The sequence below is a fragment of the Panthera leo genome, chromosome A1, assembly GCF_018350215.1.
Source record: "Panthera leo isolate Ple1 chromosome A1, P.leo_Ple1_pat1.1, whole genome shotgun sequence".
Taxonomy (NCBI): Eukaryota; Metazoa; Chordata; class Mammalia; order Carnivora; family Felidae; genus Panthera; species Panthera leo.
The window spans coordinates 6,021,882-6,041,784 of NC_056679.1; the positions used below are offsets into that span (position 1 = coordinate 6,021,882).

The 19,903-nt window shown below is 38.5% G+C and overlaps 1 protein-coding gene across 3 annotated transcripts in view; it reads left to right on the top strand.

Moving 5' to 3' along the window:
- Window positions 1–684: 684 nt before the first annotated feature.
- Window positions 685–19,903, top strand: part of CDK8 (cyclin dependent kinase 8) — a 117,608-nt gene continuing 98,389 nt past the window's right edge. For all 3 annotated transcript variants that reach the window (XM_042936952.1, XM_042936793.1, XM_042936874.1), the window contains exon 1: window positions 685–1,380. In XM_042936952.1, the coding sequence (XP_042792886.1) occupies window positions 1,253–1,380 (128 nt within the window). In that variant the 5' untranslated portion in view covers window positions 685–1,252. The remainder of the gene's footprint in view (window positions 1,381–19,903) is intronic.

The following is a 19,903-nucleotide window of genomic DNA, read 5'->3' on the forward strand; positions in this document are numbered from 1 at the left end:
AGTCATCTTTCTCAATAGTAAAACTATTCAGGAGTAGCATGGCCACTGGTCATTGATTCATTTTTATTGATGTTTGTAATGTGGGTCAATATGTTGATATCGTTGTGCAGCCCTTATCAGATTGTGAACGACAAGAATACACCAAGTCTGTGAGCTGTTTACAAATATATAGACTTTTTTCGATAATGATAATGCCCTTTAACATCTGGAGTTCGGAAGCGGCGCAAACTGTGATTCCAACTGCAAACTAGCCTCCCTCGCACATAAATTTCTCTGGTTAAGTTTACGGTCCAAATCACACTCTAGCGATATTGCTGTAAAAAAAGACAAGAAAAGAAAAGAAAAAGGAAAAGGTAAAAAAAAAAAAAAATCCCTCTAAGCGATTGAAACTAATCTCTCCTTGGACTACTAATCCCATCATGCAACGCTCCCGTATTACCACTGTGCGGGGTGGAGTCGTCGAAGGGGCGGCAACGACGGTGGCCTGTGCATTCTGGGCAATGTAGTCTGGGGCTCTGGCCGCCGTCAGGACAATCCACGTGGTGCTTCTGGCGGCAGCTTTGGGCAGTGGCTACCCTGCTTCCTCCACCGGATCCTCGAGGTGCGGGCCGCGGCGGGGCCGGCCTGGCGCCGCGGAGCAGGCTGCAGGGAGGCCCGGAGGCAGCCCGAGACTTCGCGACGTTTTTGCGACAGCTGTGGCCGTGTTCCGCGAGTTCCCTCCCTCCTCCTCTCTCTGAGGAGGTACCGGCTGTTGTGCGGCGCTGCCTTTCTGTTTGAGTGTATGGGTGAGAGAGTGAGTGAGTGAGTGTGAGCGTGTGTGAGAGAGAGGGTGAGGCGTGAGTGCGAGTGTAAGAGGAGGAGAGCCCGCCGCGGCCGCCCCGCCGCTCCCCGCAGCGGGAGCAGAACGCGCGGCAGGAGAGAGCAGGAGAGCCGGCGCCCCGGGAGCCCGCGGGGACAAGGGCAGAGACGCCGCTCCCCACCCCCAGCCGTCGTCCCTCTGCTCTCCTTCGCCCGGGGGAACCTCCCCGTCCCCCCACCCCCTCGGCCGGCCTCTGCCCCGCCGTCCCCCTGGATGTCCCCCGCGCTCTTGCGGGGCCTCCTCCTGCTCTTGCCGCATCAGTCGGGCTGGTGCTGCGGCCGCCGGGCGTAGAGCGGGCGGGTTCCCGGGGGCTGCGGCTGCCGGTGCTTCCCCGGTCCCCACCCCTGTCCCCCGGCCCCCCGACCCAGCTCCCCGGCCCCGGAGGCTGTGACAATGGACTATGACTTTAAAGTGAAGCTGAGCAGCGAGCGGGAGCGGGTCGAGGACCTGTTTGAATACGAGGGCTGCAAAGTTGGCCGAGGCACTTATGGTCACGTCTACAAAGCCAAGAGGAAAGATGGGTGAGTGTTTGTGTCTGTGCCGGTGTCCGCGCTGGGCGGCGCTCCCGCAGGCCGAGGCAGGTAGCCCGGAGGGAGAGTGGGGCGCCGGCGCGCCGGTCTCCCACTTCCTTGACACCCGAATCTGGCCCTGCCAGCCGGGTTTGGGGAGGAAGTGGTGTACTAGGGATCCAAGCCCACACGAAATCCTGCCTGTGTATTCTACTTCGGTGGCTAATAGGGAAAAAGAGCTGCTACTCCGTGGGCTGTATACTTTTCAAGGGTTTCGGTTCTAGATTGAAAAAAAAAAAAAAATCGTAGTAAAACGTCAGTTTAAATGGTTTTCGGGGGGAGGGGTCCATTTATTCTGGGAACCTTCGGGGGGATTTCCTCGCCCGCCTCTGGAGTGACATCCATCAGTCTGGAAGGGAAGCTGTGATCCTTTCCTCCACCAGTTTGTGATTGATTTATTACCAAATTTGGGTTTTATTTGGGAGAAAGAAAGCAGCAAGTAAATGTGATGCTGAAGAGTTCTTCATAGGGATCGTCTGTAACCTCAATGTAGCAATTGTTATTTAGATACCATTAACCTGTGAGTTTTACATAGAACAATGGGGGTTTGGTGCAGGGTGGGTGGTGGGGAAAAAGGCAAGGGACTAATAGGGGCTATCGTGTTCAGGCCTGTTCCCCCAAAATTTAGCTGTTGGCAATAAGCTGTAAATCGTCTCTTTGCTTTAAATATTTTCCCCTACGAATAACTCAATTAAGTCTATGGCTGGTAATGCTCCCAATTTAGTTTCTTAAACAGGCATGTGAAGTGTTCATTTTTCCTTTGTCAGTAGATGAATGTCGTGTAATATTGACAAAAGAGAAGGCAATTCTTAGTTGAGGGGAAAATATATTTTATTAACTCCTTGTTTTCCTCTTGTACAAACGTTATGTTGATGTTGTCTATTGCCTTTGACACTATAGAAAATTGCGGGAGAAATCATGTCAGAGTTTATTATATAATCTTTAGATATCAGTATAAACAAAGTAGCTTTACTCGAATATCAATGTTAATTTGATAGCTGCTGTTTTAACATTTAAAAGAATTGCTTTCCTACCCCCCCCCCCCCCTCCGAATTAGGTAAGAGGGTTTGTTCAGAACTATATTAGCACTAAAAAAAAGAAACCGTTGATAAAGCTGAAGTAAGTTGGGGGAGCCATATTTATAAATACTTTAATATTCTGGATATTAGAAAAGGAAGTGTATTTTTTTCTTAGATTGACTGAGGTATCTTTCTCAAATAACTTAAAAGGGACTCTTAAAGGAAGATGGTGATTCTAATTAATTTGGTATGTGCATTTCAGTGCTTATATGAGCAGTTAAAGCAGTACAGATATCTGCAAAAGATAGGGATTTGAAAACTTGATACTCTGGTGTGCTGCATGTATTTAAAAGTACTTCTTAGTGGAATGGATAATCTGGTGACATTTGAGAAATCTGCATCTGGAGATACCTACCTACTGTTGACTCTGCTTATATTTTTCATCCAAGTATTGTTTAATAATATACTTTAAAAATTATCTTTCTCATATAATATTTTTCAAAAGCCTTAAACCATTTCTCTTTCCCCCAATATTATGTAATTTGGGGCATATTCAGAAAACTCCCAATGCCATGAGATTACACATAGTAGTACATTTGACCAGTCTGTCATCTGCTTTGTAAAATTCTGGTGACTCTAAATTATTTTTAATCTCTCTGAGAGAAGCCAGTTCTATTTCCATAAATTACTGATTGAAGCTAATAAAATATATAAATTTATTAACTTTGGTTTTTTATTTTATTTAAAAACTATGGTATTGTTTAGTGGCAGGAGGTGCTTTTAACCACATTTTATATCTCATAGTTAGGTTTTAATTTAGACTAAATAATTTTAGAAGAATTAATACAATTTAAAAATAGCTAAATGTACAGCACGTAAACATTTCTTAGTCATTTGTGATAGCTGAAAATTACCATTGCATTTTGGAAAAAAAAAAAACTTTATAATTTTGGGGCTTGTTTTCCAGCAGCCTTTAATGATTTTGTTTATAGGATGAACTTCGAAAAAATTTAAAAAGGATCAAATGTCAAGAGAGTTTTAAAATTACTTAAGACAGTTTTTGTTTTCCAGAGGGAATATTTTTGGTTTGGCTTCTCACAGCCTCATCACTCGAGTGAAATATAGCATTGTATTTATGAGGTTCTTTTGATCTTATGTCAGTGAAATGTAATTTAATGCATTTTAGTCCTGGTAAAATAAAATTTGTGGCTGTTTAATCTTTTGTAAAAAGATGATGACGAAATAATTTGTTTCTAGTATTGATTTACTTTCAAATTAAATTATACATTCTGTAACTGAAATTTCAGAGTACTCTAGGAACGCAGACAATAACACCTTCAAAGAGAATCCTGAGATGTACAATGAAGTGGGTTTTGTTTAGACCTATTTGTCTATTAGAACGAACGCACATAAATGTATCTTTTCAGTCTTCCAGCAAGCATCACAGAATATGAGCACGTAGTAAAAGAATTCAGACTGGAGGTGTTAGCTTCTTAAATTATTAAGTTTTAGGAAATAAAACAGCTCATAAGGTCATTCCTTTGACTCAAAGAATTATTAATACTATCCTGCTAGTCTACCACACTTAAGATAAACTCAGCATTTTAAGGAATGTGGGGAAGGAGGAAATACTTTATTTGAAGCATGATTATATATATGGAAAAAGGGCCTTTTGTAATTGTGTTAATTTCAGATTCTAATAGAGTTAAAGCATAAATGCACAATAAATCTTGGAAATAATTTGTTCTCACTGTCACCATAAATGAGATAGTGTCCTTTGTGTCTGAACACCAAAAGGGTACTCAGTAGGAAGCAGGGAGATTCATTTTCTTTCTGAGTCAGTTGCATTTCCTCTTTGTACAATTTAGGCAACCAAACTCATTTTGTTCGAAAGAATGGAAAAGTGTGAGAAGACAAGACAGTTTGTGTTTTTAAATTCTAAACTCTCATTACAGGGACTGGACATTTCTAGCATTTAAAAATCAATTTGAGGTAAGAGTTTGATCTCTAAAAAAGAAAAGCAAAAGCAGTTTTCTTGAACAGGGTTCTTAATTTGCTGTACTCTGTGTTCAAAAGAACAGATTATATATAATTGGGATTATATGTGTGCGTTTGTGAGAGAGAGAAATATACAGAAAACTTTTGTTGGGGCACTTTTGTAGGCAACCCAAAAATTAGGAGGCAGTAATAATGATAATAGCTAAATTAATGAGTATTACTAGGTCCTGGGCAAAGCCCTTTTACATTCATCATCTATTTAATCCTTACAAAATACCATATCAAGTCAGTTCTGTTTTTCAGTTTTACAGGTGAGGAAACTGTTAGAAAGGTTAAGCTGTTAGAAAGGTTAGATAAAATTGTCTATGCTTATATGACTAATTAAATGTCAGAGCTGCAATTAGGGGATTACAAAAGGTCCTCTTATTCTAGAGCACATGCTCTTAACCATTATGCCTCATAAAGCTAATATATTAAGGTAAATATAAACCTAGACGTGGAGATTTGGTGTTTTCGTGGGTCATTCGGAAAACATGAATGTCTTACCTATCAGAGGAGTAGTCTTTTCAATTAACTCAATTAATTGGTATACTTTTTCAAAACATTTCTGAACAGCCTTGGTTTTTTCGAGTGCAACAAGTGTTTATGTAGATACGTCGGTGTATCTATACATACACACATATATACACATATATGTATGTGTGTGGAGGGGGAACCAAAGGTCTTCTGGTAGAAGAAACTCTTAAGTTGGGGAGACAAAGACGGAGTTTGAGTTCAGACTCCGCATCTGATTACCAGTATGACCTTGGGCAAGTCACTTGCCCTTTGTAAACCTTGATTTCCTTATTTGTAAGATTAGAGGGCTTGAGTTGATAATTTTTAAGGTCTTTTCTAGTGTTATGATTTGAGGGAATAAATTATGAATATAAAGTGTAATACTTTTGCAAGATTAGGTAGACAGCCACTAAAACAAATTTTACTTTAGGCAGTGATTCCCTTCTTTGTTTCTTACTCTCATGCTTTAATGTAGGTTCTCACCAACTGCCTGAAAGAAGTTAGGTCAACTTCCAAAGACATACCAGCTATTTTACCTGTCTTATATTGCTGTAGCATTCCATTATCTTTATCTCTTAAGATGTTGGGATTTATGGACTGTGCTTGTTCCCACTCCAGTGAACCATTCATTTGGTGGCTAGCACAAAGGACCCTTCTGATTCAGTCTGCATTGGGGCTTTAATTCAGTTTTATTTCCTTAATTATGATCAGAACGTGGTGGAACCCTTTATTTCCCCTGAAGGAATCTGATAATTTTTCTTCTGAATATTGCTGAACCCTGCATATATGTTCACTCTGACTTAAATATTTCTTTAGACGTCAGAAATGCCAAATACAACATACGTACCCATTACTGAGGATTTTGCATGCCCAGGAAAGAGTATTCCTTATGACTTTTTAAAAATGTGATGGAAAGGGACACACTTGAATTTATCTACCTTAGATATTCAGTGCCTTCAGATCTACTGGTAAGGCCACTTTGAGGTTTCATGCTTAAATCCCATTTTCTTAGTAGCAAGACTGGCAAGTTAATTCGTTTGGGAGCTGTTCATTTGATTTTTACTTTTTCTGTTTCCTTCAACATTTGAAGAAATCCATACAGTCATTCGTTAACCAATATTTATTGGACTCTTGCATGTGCCAAGCACCGTCCGAAGTACTGGTAATACAAAGATGAATAAAATATTCCATTACTTGAGGAGGTATCTACTGGGGAAACAAATGTAAATAAACTGTAGCGATTTAATAAGCCCTGTAATAATTAATACAGGGTGCTAATGGAACACAGATGGAAACTGCCAACCCTGTTTAGGGTTTTCAAGGAAAGCCTCTCAAAGATGGCAGCATTTTGTTTGACTCTTAAAGGAAGGGGAAGATCTCATCAGATAGGGTATTTTAAGAGGACTAGGGTAAGGAGAGGTGCTTTTTTACTGTGCTCTTGCAGACCCCAGCAGATTGTGTGGGTTTGAATTTTTTCTTCTCCCGCCTTCCCTCCCCACGCCTTTTGGCCCTTGAGCTCCTGCTGTATGTGGCCTGCTGTGTGCGTGCACTACAGATGATCCGTTGTACCCACTGGACATGATGAGGTTTCTGTTATTTCACAGTGAGCACCTTAATTCTCTGTGCGGCAGTTTCCCATCACAAGAATGTTGCTGAATCAGAGTACAAGCAGCCTCTGAAATTCAATGTCTGACTTACGAATTTCTCCCTCATCTGTAAAGCTGCCATGGCAGAACTCCATTTGGATTACAGCTCTTGATAGCAGATGATTCTACTTCGGCCTCACCTCCATGAGAACTAGGGAGCCAGAGTTTTCTGTGCTGCAAGGTGGTGGTGGCAACAAATTCCCAGAGGGAGAATTTCTCTTGGTGGAATCTGATGTGGGAAGAGATGGGAGGTGGGGAGATGGCTTCCAGCCTACTGGATTTCAGCTAGGAAAATAGAAATGATGACAGATTATTATAAATTATTGTAGGCCATTTTGCAAACTTACCTACTTTTCAACAATTATTTCTCTTGGCAAATGTGTTCAGAATTATGATTTACCAACATTTGAAACGTGATCCATATGTAATTTGGGAACCGTATATGCCAAATCAGTGTTGATAAATACATATTATCCCCTGTGGCTGCTGTCGTCTTTCCTGTAGTGCCTTTTATTGTTGAATCTGATCCTCACTGTCTCTTTATTCTTTTTCTATTCTTTTTCTGTTCTTAGCTGCTGCTAGAGAATGAAAATCCTACTGTCCTTTCCTTCACACCAGCTTCGGTAGGCTTTGGTCCTCTCTTTGTTCCTTAGAAACTACGAGCTTTTTTGTCTTTAGGTATTTCTTGTTACCTAAAGTGACTTGATGTTGTGACTAACAAGTGACTTTCAGCTGTTATTTTGATCATAATCCTTGAAGACCCTTGAGTGTCATGAGTCTCAAGAGTCTTTATTATGGTCGTTGCTAGAGTCCCAAAACCAGGCCCTGCTGTAGTAAGCTGCCTGTCCTGACGGAGTCATGTCATGTCCTTCAGATGCGTCATGGCAGACAAAACGCTGAGAACCCCCTTTCTAAAATTGAGATGTGTTACATACCATGACACTCACCCTTTCGAAGTGTGCAGTCCACTGCTTTTTAGTACGTTCCCAAGGCTGTACAATCATTACCCCTATCTAATTCCAGCACATTTATTACCCCAAAAAGAAACTCCGTATCGGTTTGCCATCACTCCACATCCCCCATCTCCCCACCTCCTGGCAACCACTGATCTACTTCCTCTCTCTGTGGATTTGCCTGTTCTGGACATTTCATGTAAATGGAATTACACAGTGTGTGGCCTTGTTTGTCTTTTATTTAGCCTCATGCTTTTAAGATTCATCTTCATTGTGCATGTATCAGTATCATTCCTTTTTATGGTCGAACAGTATTGCATTCTATGGATATACCACGTTTCGTTTATCCATTCGTCAGTCGGTGGACCTTTGTGTTATTTCTACTTTTTGGTTATAATGACTAATGCTGCTTATAACATTGACGTTTGAGTTGTCACGTGGGATTTTTGTTTTCAGTTCTCTTGGGCATATAGCCAGGTATGGTAACACCATGTTTTGCTTTTTGAGAAACTGCCACACTTTTTCAAAGCAGTTGAGAACCACTTTTGAGTGGCTTTACCTTGACTTCGGTGCAGGACCAAGACCTTTGTTCTTCGTTTGTGAGACCTGACAGTGAGGCCCAGGAGTGTTCACTCGCTAGTCCATTGCGGGATTCTGAAGTGCAAGTGAATCAAATTGGCTCCTCCATCAAATCGGACCACCATTCTGAACTTTATCTCAGGCAGCACCTTGTGCTGGAAATTTTTCCCCCCGAGCTGAAGTAGGTTCTAACATTTAGCTTCAGAAATTGTAACTACTTTATCTTAACATACAACTCCAGTAATTCCCTCTTCACTAATCACCCCGCAAAACGTATTTAGTCCTTCATAGATGTATCGTGTAACTGCTTCAGAGTATATGTGGTTAATGTTTATATGTCCTTTGGGTCTTTCTGGTGGATGTTTATGGCCTAGATATTATAGATTTCCTCTAGGGCAGTAATTGTGTTCCCCTCAGTTCCTGGCACATTGCCAAATGTTGACAGGTACTTAATACTTTCTTATTTTTGGTGTACGTGAAATTCATATTTGAAAGTGTCCCTTTTCAATTTGCTGAAATTAAGAACTTGAGCATATTATAGGAGACTAGAAAAGCAGCATCTTGTGAAAATACCCAGAGAAGCAAAGTTTGATCGGCTGGCTATATTGCTACCAGGAACAAAATTGAACAAAACCAAAAGTCAAAGACAGGGCAAACTTTGTTGATCAGGTGAGCCAAATACAAGTCCCAGGTATTTGAAAAATTGAACCACTACAAAGAATAGAGCTTTTTTCCTGAAATATACCTTGTAAATAAATCAATTCAAATGGGAGAGATCAAACCTCTATTTCTAAATTTAAGAAAAATATAATTAGTCTCTGAACCAGACTGACATTTTTGTTTAAATCATGATGTTCCGTGATTGATATTTGAAGTTTATTTTTGTTATGTGAATAAATTATTTAGGCTCCTACGACTCAAGGTAACTCAGTTACTCATCTCTTGAGACAGCTCTCTAAAATTTATGGTTTTATTATATAGCTCATGAGTTCCAACGAATAATCATCCTAAGGACAGGAATTCTTTACATCATGATGCAAGGACCACTGTACATGTTTCTAGACACCCGAATTTAGAGGTTGTCTAGAGAACTAAAGAGATTTAAAAAACCTAAAGCTTGTCCATCAGTGGTGTCATGACTTAATGTTAACCAAGTCCTATTTCTGGGGAAAGCAGACATGAGTATTGAAAAATTATTTTTATAAGGTTTCTGTTTTAAGGAAAGCCAATTGTGAAAATTTGAGTTCGTGTAGAATAAATTTATTTGGAGTTTTTTTTTTTCACTGTATGAAAGAATCTCTTTAAGTACATAAGCTCTCTTGGTGTATTTACCACATGACTTAGCTTTGCAAAAAATTCAGTTTATACACACTTTCCAAGAAAATGTTGTGTAAAGTAAAACATTACTTGTAATGTGTTTTCTAATGTTGACCCAACATTGAAGATCCTTTTAAATGTAAAGTCAAATCATTTAAATATTTGATGTTTCATTATAGTTTCTCTTTAGCTGTAGTGTTTTGTTTTTGGTAAATTTATGTTTTTGGGGCGCCTGGGTGGCTCAGTCGGTTAAGCGACCGACTTCAACTCAGGTCATGACCTCGTGGTCCGTGAGTTCAAGCCCGGCGTCGGGCTCTGTGCTGACAGCTCAGAGCCTGGAGCCTGTTTTGGATTCTGTGTCTCCCTCTCTCTCTGACCCTCCCCCATTCATGCTCTGTCTCTCTCTCTGTCTCAAAAATAAATAAACGTTTAAAAAAAAAATTTATGTTTTTAATTTATTTGGTAGCTATTTGCAGAATGTCTCTAATATGTCAGGTTCTGTGCCTGATATTGGCAATTCAGCAGTGAACAGGACAGGGTCCAAGTCTTCAGGGAACTTGCAAACTTTTCAGGGATGCAGGCAAGTAGAAAGGTAATTATAGCATAGTGGGGATAGGGCTGCACTAGGGAAGATGTATAGGTTGCCGTGGGGGTACCTGATCTGCTCTTGGGGGTTCAAGGATGGTATTTCAGTTGTGACTTGAAAGATAATTAGAAGTTACACAAGTGAATGGGCAGTAAATAAGAGTGAGTGAAGGTTGGGGAGTTACAGTGCAGGCTAGAGGAGTAGCATCTGGTTCCAGAATTTCTTTATAAAGGAAGGAGTTCTATCTGGTGGAAAAGGGAGTATGATGTGTAGTAAGCAAATTTTAACTTAAGTTATTTATTTGAAGTGATTTCGAGAGCTTTTACGTTATGTTGTAGGAGGGAAGGCTAAAGCTGTCTCCAGGACCCTTTGGAGCCACCGTCAAGTAGCATTTATAGAGATACGAAGAAAAGATAGTATGGTGAGGGAATTGGAAGAATTTCAATACCAGATTGCAGAGAGTGGTAACAGGTAGGGTGAGAGGTACAAAAAATTAAGTTGGAGAAGTAAGTGCAGTCTTGGAAATCATGTCGTGGACTTCTTGATTCTGAAGACAATGGGGACCATTTGTAGGATTTAAACAGGTAACAAGTTCAGATTAATCATTTAAAAAGAGTGCTTGACAACATACTCGGAATAGCTAGTAGCTACGGGGAACTGGGGTTGGGAAAATGTAATAGTAATCCAGGTGAGAGGTGCTAGAGGCTTGAATTAGGGAATGACAGAGGGAATGACGAACAATTGATAGGACCTGTTGATTTATTGAATGTGAGAGAGGAAGGAGTCAGAAGAACCAAGGGTAAGGTCTAGGTTTCTGGCATAAGCAGCAAGATACTGTCATTCACATAGATAGCCAAAACAGAAAGAGGAGCAGGTTTGATGGGGAACATGATGAATTGAGTTTTGGTGTATTGAAATGCATGTACCTGTTAAACATCTAAGAAGAAATGTCCGTTAGGCAGATAACATGAGTGTAGTGCTCAAGATAGAGATCTGGATAGGGAAAAACTTGGGAGTTAACCAGGTACTTGAAGTAATAGCTTCGAGTCATCTTGAAATTGCCTAGACAAAGTGTAGAGTAAGAAGAGGTCCTAGGACAGAATGTAGAGAAACAGATGTCCATCCAGGAGGCCAACAAGTTGAGTCCCGAGGAGGAGGAGAAAACTCAGGGTCATTCCCACTGTGCACCAGCAGTTGTGCAGTGCACAACTTATTGGCTGTACATGGCAACTTGGAGAAAAGCCAAGGCCTTGTAAGGTAAGATCATACCAACCAAGGAAAGAGTGTTTTCAGAAGGAGTGGTAGGCATACCCTATGCCACACAGAGGGCAAGGGAGATAATGAAGTATTTGGGTTAAGTATTTTATTTGTTTATTTTTAATTATTTTAATGTTTGTTTATTTTGAGAGAGAGAGAGAGCAAGCAGGGGAGGAGGACAGAGAGAGTGGGAGAGAGAATCCCAAGCAGGCTCCATCCACACCATCAATGTGGAGCTCAAAGCAGAGCCTGACACAGAGCTTGAACCCACGAACCATGAGACTGTGACCTGAGCCAAAATCAAGAGTTGGACACTTAACCGACTGAGCCACCCAGGCATCCCTTGGTTAAGTATTTTAAACAGAAGAAAAATTCAGCAAAAGATTTTTGGACACTAGAGCTGAAATTATAACTCGCTTTGTAGGTTTTATCCAGAATATTTTGTGGTACTTTTATGGGTAGCCTTATTATTCAGGGCCAAGCAATGAAAAGTTTACTTCCACCTTTGTTTCCACATTGGCTTATTATTGAAGCTAAAATTGTATATGCTGACTTGCTATTTATTTGTTTGTACATTCATTCATTCCATGGTATTTGAGATAGTTCTTTTTTTTTTAAAAAAATAAAATCGCTTTTTTGTCTGATTATAAAAGAATTATAATTCTCTATAATTATAGGTTTATTGTAGAAAATTCATAGTCTAGAAATGTATACAGAAACTAGAAATTTTAGAAATTTTATTTATTTTTAATGTTTATTCACTTTTGAGAGACAGAGACAGAGCACGAGCAGGGGAGAGGCAGAGAGAGAGGGGGACACAGAATCTGAAGCAGGCTCCAGGCTCTGAGCTATCAGCACAGATCCCGATGCGGGGCTCGAACTCACAAACCGTGAAATCGTGACCTGAGCTGAAGTTGGACGCTCAACCGATTGAGCCACCCAGGCACCCCAAGAAATGTATACGGAAACCAAAAGCCTTAACTCTGCTACTGGAGACAAGTACTATTTTCTTTATCATCTTTCCAAATAATGCTATGAATGTAGGTAGAGAGTAATGAAATCTACGATCTTAACATTTTTTTCATTCAAGAATATTATGCATCTCTTCCTGTCAGTAAATATAGTTCTAAACCATCAGTTTTAATTATTGCAGTCATTACATTATATGTATGTATGTAAATATGTATCTATCTAGTGAACCAGTTCTCTAGTGATAGAAAAAATGTAAGTAGTCTCCAAAATTTAGCCATTACGATTAACAAAGGACCTCCTAGAAAATATGTCTGCAGTTCTCCAATTGTAGTTAGTCCTTGAAATGGAATTTCAGGGTCAAAGGTTATGTACTTTCAACAAGCAAATTTTTCTTATAAAATAAGATTGGGTTATAAAATTCATGTATGCTCATGATAAAAAATTTAAACAGTACATAAGGATACCTAGGACAATCTGAGTCTCCCTCTTTAGAATAGTCATTGTCAGCATCTTCTTGTGTCTATGCATATAGAAGCATATCTATGTATGGATAGACTTCACAATTTATTGTAATACTTTATTCATTTTGAGCAGACAATAATACATGTATATGAAAAAATGTAAATATACTGAGGAAATGTAGACTTACGTGTTCTCACTCCGTCTCCTCCAGCCACCCAGGTCCTTCTTCCCAGAGCTGTCCACTGATAGCTTTCTTGTGTTAATGCTTTTTTTTTTTTTTTTTTTTTTAATTTTTTTTTTTTCAACGTTTTTTATTTATTTTTGGGACAGAGAGAGACAGAGCATGAATGGGGGAGGGGCAGAGAGAGAGGGAGACACAGAATCGGAAGCAGGCTCCAGGCTCCGAGCCATCAGCCCAGAGCCTGACGCGGGGCTCGAACTCACGGACCGCGAGATCGTGACCTGGCTGAAGTCGGACGCTTAACCGACTGCGCCACCCAGGCGCCCCTCTTGTGTTAATGCTTTACAGTTTGTGGAAACAAACGTCTTTTGACTTTATTTATGGTATTGCTTTTTGTGTGCAGCTCTTATTTTTAGGAAGTTACCTTTATCACTTATTTCTTCAATGGCTCCCTGGTTATGTGTCAGAATTAGTTAGAAAGGTCCATATGTCATTATCTTTAAACACAAATTGTATGGTATTATGTGTATAAGTCCGTGCCTTGCTTTTTTTCAGTTCATATGTTTTGGTGATCAGTACCTGCACGTAGATCGCAATTCAGTTCATCAGCTTATCATTCTGTTTTATGGCTAGAACGTAGTATACTGGTTCCATTGAGGGGACTTTAGGTTCTTTCACTTATATGTGCTTCTAAAAAGCACCGCAACAAATGTCCTTTACTGTCTGCACACAACATTCTTTCAGGCGGAGGCAGAACTCCCCAGGTCCCCAGGTTCCCCACAGGGATATTTGCTGTGGCTGATGCCACTGGTGCAGAGTAAAGTTTTCATGAAGTAAGAGAAGTTAAGTTCCCTTGCTGTATCTACAGGGATTTTTATCCTTCCTGGTTTCTCTCAGTTCTAGAAACTGGTCATTATGCCTCAGCACAAGTTACTGATAACAACCCTGGTACCTTACCGCAGGACTGGTGAAGCGCAGGTCAGTTTCCTAGAAATAAATCTTAATAGGCCTGAGTTTAAGGCTCTTCTGTGGACAATCTTAATGTCCTCTAAACAGGTTACACCAATTTTGCTCCCATCAGAACTCCACAAACAAAACTTATCTGAAGGAAGAAGTGGGAATAGATACAGTAATGGGATGTTTGAACCATAGGGGTTAAATACATCGTAAAGTTAGAGTGGTTTAGGTTATTCTTTTGGAACTTTTTGCTTTGAGTTCTCTTTGCCCACATAGTGTTGTGCATTTTAGATTACTTGCTGGGCTAGAAATATTTAAGAGCCATGTGGAGGTTTAAAGTTGTAGTCATTATTATGTTTACATCTTATTTCACGTGCACTTCATCGTATTTCTTGTTTCCCACTCAAAACTGCTGGTACACTGTGTTCCTTTTACAAATAACTAACGCTCTGGATATATTCTACCTCCAACCATTTGTTTAACACCGACTCTTACTTTTTGCTTAGATGATCCCTTTTTTTTCCTGTTGCTTGGCTTTGGTCTTCCTTTCATTCTCTACCCAGCACTGATCTTCACCCCAAATTTTCCTTTCTCCCACTTTTTGGTTTGCTTTTTCTGTTTTGTAGTTTTTTTTATTTTTTAGCCTTGTGCTTTTGTCACCTGTTTCAGGTGACCTGTGGGCTTGTCTCCATGGACTCATTCTGCTGATAGAATTGCTTGACTGTGTGTGTTCAGCAGAGGTAATCGTTCATGGTAGATAAGCAGGCAGGTGATTATCCATAAGATAATTCTGAGGCATTTTAACTTCAAAGAGACTTTTTAAAGTTTTAAGTACGATTAAAAATAATTCTCTATTCATAGACATAATTTCTGCTGGACAGAAGTTGGAAGGTATTTACTCTGTATAGGGAGTTAGGAAGCAGAAGGAGTATGCAAACATGTTATCTTCTTATCTTAAAATCTATTTTAGTACAAATGAGTCCAGCTCTACTTGAAAATTTAAACCAGATATCCTGGAGTTGAAAGTAACTATTATCCTTTTTTTAGCCAAGACCAGCTGACCTCTGCAGATCCCCTTCAGGCTTGTGACATGAGCTAGATTCTGAAGTATGTAAGTGAAAAAAACATAAGGAAATCTATCAAAGTAGCACATACTTCTCATACTTCATTTGTTTCTCTTCTGGTTTTTTGTTTGTTGTTTGTTTGTTTTTTGGATTGGACCATTCAGTTCTAAAAGGTGATTCAGCCTGATGTTCTTTAAGTACTTGAAGTTTTCAGTGCCATCAAAAACAAACCAAGTGTAACGCCCGCAAACCCTGTTATTTTGACGTTGATCGCGCGGTGTCTTTGCTCTCTTTCTACCGCACTTTGTAGCGGGACCCGCTGAGTGGAGGTACGCTTGCTCGTTCTCCAATCAGAATGCGGTACAATTACATTTTGCCTTCGTGAAATTCTGTACTATAATTATCCCAGAAACGTTTTGGAATGTAAGATAACATTTGCCACTAGTTATTTATTTTAAAAGTGTTAAAAGTACTTTTGATTTCATTGCAGTGTACTAAGTAGGGAAATTAAATCCCAGTTGTCTTCATCAGAAAATATTAGTAATACCTTCCAAGAAGTTATAATTGTATAGTTTATAAAAGTTTTTTTGTAGCTTTATTGAGATAAAGATTTCCGTAGCATACAATTTACCTTTTTAAAACGTACAGTTCCCTGTTTTTTTAGTATATTCACAGGGTTGTGCAGTTATCACCACAATCTCATTTTGGAATGTTTTTTTTTCCCTCTTAAAGAAACCCTGTACCCATTAGCAGCCATTCCCCTTTCCCTTCAACCTCCTAGCCCTAGGCAACCACAAATCTGTTTTCTGCATCTGGATTTGCCTACGGTGGACATTTCATTTAAATGAAATCATACAGTATGTGGTCTTTTGTGATTGGCTTCTTTCACTTAACATAATGTTTTCAAGGCTCATCAGTGATTTAGCATGTATCACATTTTGTTTAGTCATTTATCAATTGATGGATATTTGAGTTACCAGTTTTTGTTATCATGCTGCTGTGACATTGGTGTGTACAACTATACAAGTTCCTGCTTTCAATTCCTTGGGTATATACCTAGAAGTAGAATTGCCAGATCATATGGTAACTCTGCTTAATTTTTATGTAACCATCAGAGTATTTCCATGGTGGCTGCAACATTTTACGTTCCCGCCAGCAACGCACTAGGGTTCCAATTTCTCCACATCCTTGCCAACACATATTTTCCTTTTTTTTTTTTTTTTTTTAATATAGCCATCCTTATGGGTATTAAGCGGTATCTCATTGTGGTTTTGATTTGCATTTCCCTGATGACAATTATGTTGAGTATCTTGTCATGTACTTTTTGACCATTTGTACATCTTGGGAAAACATAATCAAATCCTTTGCTCATTTTAAAATTGGCTTATCTTTTTATTATTGACTTGTAGGGTTTTTTTTTTTTTTTTCCCATATTCTGAATACTAGACCCCAATCAGATACACAATTTGCAAATCTTTTTCCCACTCTGGGTTGTCTTTTTACTTTCTTGTTGGTGGTGTTTATAGCACAGAAGCTTTTAATTTTGATACAATCCAATGTACTTATTTTTTTCTTTTGTCACTTGTACTTTGGTGTTGTATCTAAAAACTGCTGTCTGACCCAAGGTCACAAAGAACTTACTCCTATGTTTTTTCCTAAGAGTTTTGTAATTTTAACTCTTAGATTAGGTCTGTGATCAGTTTTGAATATCATGGGAGTTGGGGTCAAACTTCATTCTTTTGCTGCTTGTGGGTATCCAGTTGTCCCAGCATCTTTGAATTGTCTGGGCACCTTTGTTAAAAATTGGTTGGTCCTAAATGTAGGATTTTTTTCTTATACCTTCCATTCAGTTTTACTGATCTATGTTTGTTCATAAGCCAGTAGTACCACACTACATTGATTACTGTAGTTTTATACTCCGTTTCAAAATTGGGAAGTGTGAGAACTCCAATTTTGTTCTTCTTTTTCAAGATTTTATTTTTCATTTTTTAAATTGTGGTAAAATACACTGAATATAAAATTTACTATTGTAGCCATTTTTAAGTATACCATTGACTGATATTAAGTAAATTCTTATTGTTGTTCAGCCATCACCCACCATCTATCTCCAGAACTCTCTACATCTTGTGAAATAGAAACTGTGTATCTGGTCAATGATACTGTATCTGGTCCCCCTACTCCTCTCATCCAGCCTGTGGAAAACCCCATTCTACTTTTTGTGTCTACTGCTTTAAGTATTTCACGTAAGTAGAATCATACAATATTTATCTTTTTGTAACTGGCTTATTTCACTTAGCAGAGTGTCCTGAAAATTTGTCTATGTTTTAGCATATATCAGAACTTTCTTCCTTTTTAAGGCTAAGTAACATTTCATTGTATATACCACAATTTGCTTATCCATTCATCCATTGATGGACACTTGGGTAGCTTCCACATTTTAGCCACTGTGAATAATGCTATTGTGAACATGGGTGTGCAAATATCTCAGGACCCAGCTTTCAGTTCTCTTTGATGTATCCCCAGAAGTGGGATTGCTGGATCATATGGGAATTCTGTTCTTAATTTTTTTGAGGAATTGCCATCCTGTTTTCCACAGTGGCTGTATCATTTTGGATTTCCGCCAACGGTGCGTAGGGGTTCTAGTTTCTCCACATCCTTGACAGTGTTTATTATTTTCTGGTTTTTGTTTGTTTTTATAGTAGCCATCCTGATGGGTATTAGCTGGGATCTCACAGTTTTATTTGCATTTCCCTGATGATTAGTGATGTTGAGCATCTTTTCATGTGTTTATTGGCCATTGGTAAGGTCTCTGGAGAAATGTCTATTCAGGTCTTTTGCTCATTTTTGAATTGGTGGTTTATTTTTTGTTGTTGAATTTTAGGAGTTCTCTCTATATTCTGGATATTAATTCCTTATAACATATATGATTTGCAAATATTTTCTCCCATTCTGCAGGTTGCCTTTTTACTCTGCATATTGTCTTTTGATACACAAATTAAAAAAAAAATTATAAAGTCCAGTTTGTTTTGTTTTGTTTTGTTTTCTGTACCTTTGATGTTATATCCAAGAAATCATTGCTAAATCCAATGTTTTGGAAGCCTTCACCCTGTTTTTTTGTTTTTGTTTTTGTTTTTTTTTTTACTAAGACTTGTCTAGTTTTAGGTCTTACATTGAGGTCATGGATCTATTTTGAGTTAAGTTTTGTATATGGCATTAGGTAATGGTATAGCTTCATTCTTTTGCATGTGGATATCCACTTTTCAAATACTTGTTGAAAAGATGTCTTTTCCTCCATTGACTGGCCCAAGCACCTTTATCAAGAATCGTTTGACCATATATGCAAGCATTTATTTCTAGACTCTATTCTTTTGGTCTGTATGGTATATGTCTGTCCTTTTGTCATTACCAGAGTGTTTTGATTACTGTAGCTTTGTAGTAAGTGAAATCAGGGGTGTGAGTTCTCTCTAGCCTTATTCTTGTTTTTCAAGATTGTTTAGAATAATCTGTGGCTCATAAAGATTAAACTCTGATTGCATTTGCTACTATCTTTTACTTTTCTAATAGATTGGGATACCTTAGACATATGGCTCTAGGTTGCAAAGTTTTCTGGGTAACTGGTTCACTTTTTATTCATCAAACGTTTATTTTAATCACTGTGGATGAAAATCATCCTAAAATGTAGTATACAATTTATATGTATGCATGTATTGGTTTCTGTACTAAACAGTTGTGTTTTCAGAGTTCATCTGCCCATATTGTTTTCCTTTACTCTTCCCTCGTCAGTTGTCAGTTAAAGATGCAACTTAATGCTTTTTAAATTATGGGAGTAATGGAGTATCAGTTGTAGAACTTACAGTGCAAATAAATTCTAAGAAGAAAATAAAATTCACCTTACTTTGGCCACCCAGACATTTTTCTAGTCATGTTTCTTAAAAGTCAGATCATATTGTGCCTATTGGTTTTAAACCTGCTTCATTCCCTCAACAATAAATTATGTATATTCCATGTTACTTACCATCTTTCTGTTAAGTTTTTAATGTGTATTTATTATATTGTGTGGTGGTGTCTTATATATATTTATTTTTACATTCAAGTATCTTTTGCAGTTAAAATTTTGTTGCTACATCTTTGTAGACATCCGTGATTTTATCTGTAGGAAACATTTCTAGAAGTGGCTTTATTGAATCAGGTTTTTGATATATAAGGCCAGATTTTCTCCAAGAAAGTTGAACTTATTTGTAATCTCATTCATAATGAACAGGAGTAATGTTTGCCACTTTCTTGATCATTATCTCTATTATATAATTTTAAAAATAATTTTCTTTTAATCTTTGCAAATTTGATAGGAAACCTATGGAATCATGGTTTTACGTCTATTTGTTTCATTCATATTTAAATTTATAGTTTCTTATTTATTCATTATTTAATTTCTTTTGTGAATTGCCCATATTTTGCCTGTTTTCCTATCATTTTCTTTAAATTTTTTTTTAAAGTGCCTTGTTTATTGGGATATCAACTCTTTTTTTCATATTGTAAGTATTTCTAATTTTTCATTTGTCAATTTTTACACTTAGGAAATATTAATGTGTAATAAAATCTCATTGTCTTACTGCCTCTGACTTTTCTCTATTATATACATTTTTTCTTACATTTTCTTTTTTTTTAAATTTTTTTTTTTAACGTTTATTCATTTTTGAGACAGAGAGAGACAGAGCATGAATGGGGGAGGGTCAGAGAGAGGGAGACACAGAATCTGAAACAGGCTCCAGGCCCTGAGCTGTCAGCACAGAGCCCAACGTGGGGCTCGAACTCACGGACCGTGAGATCATGACCTGAGCCGAAGTCGGCCGCCCAACCGACTGAGCCACCCAGGCGCCCCTCTTACATTTTCTTCTAGCGTTTTTATGGGTTAAAAAAGTTTTTGCAGTT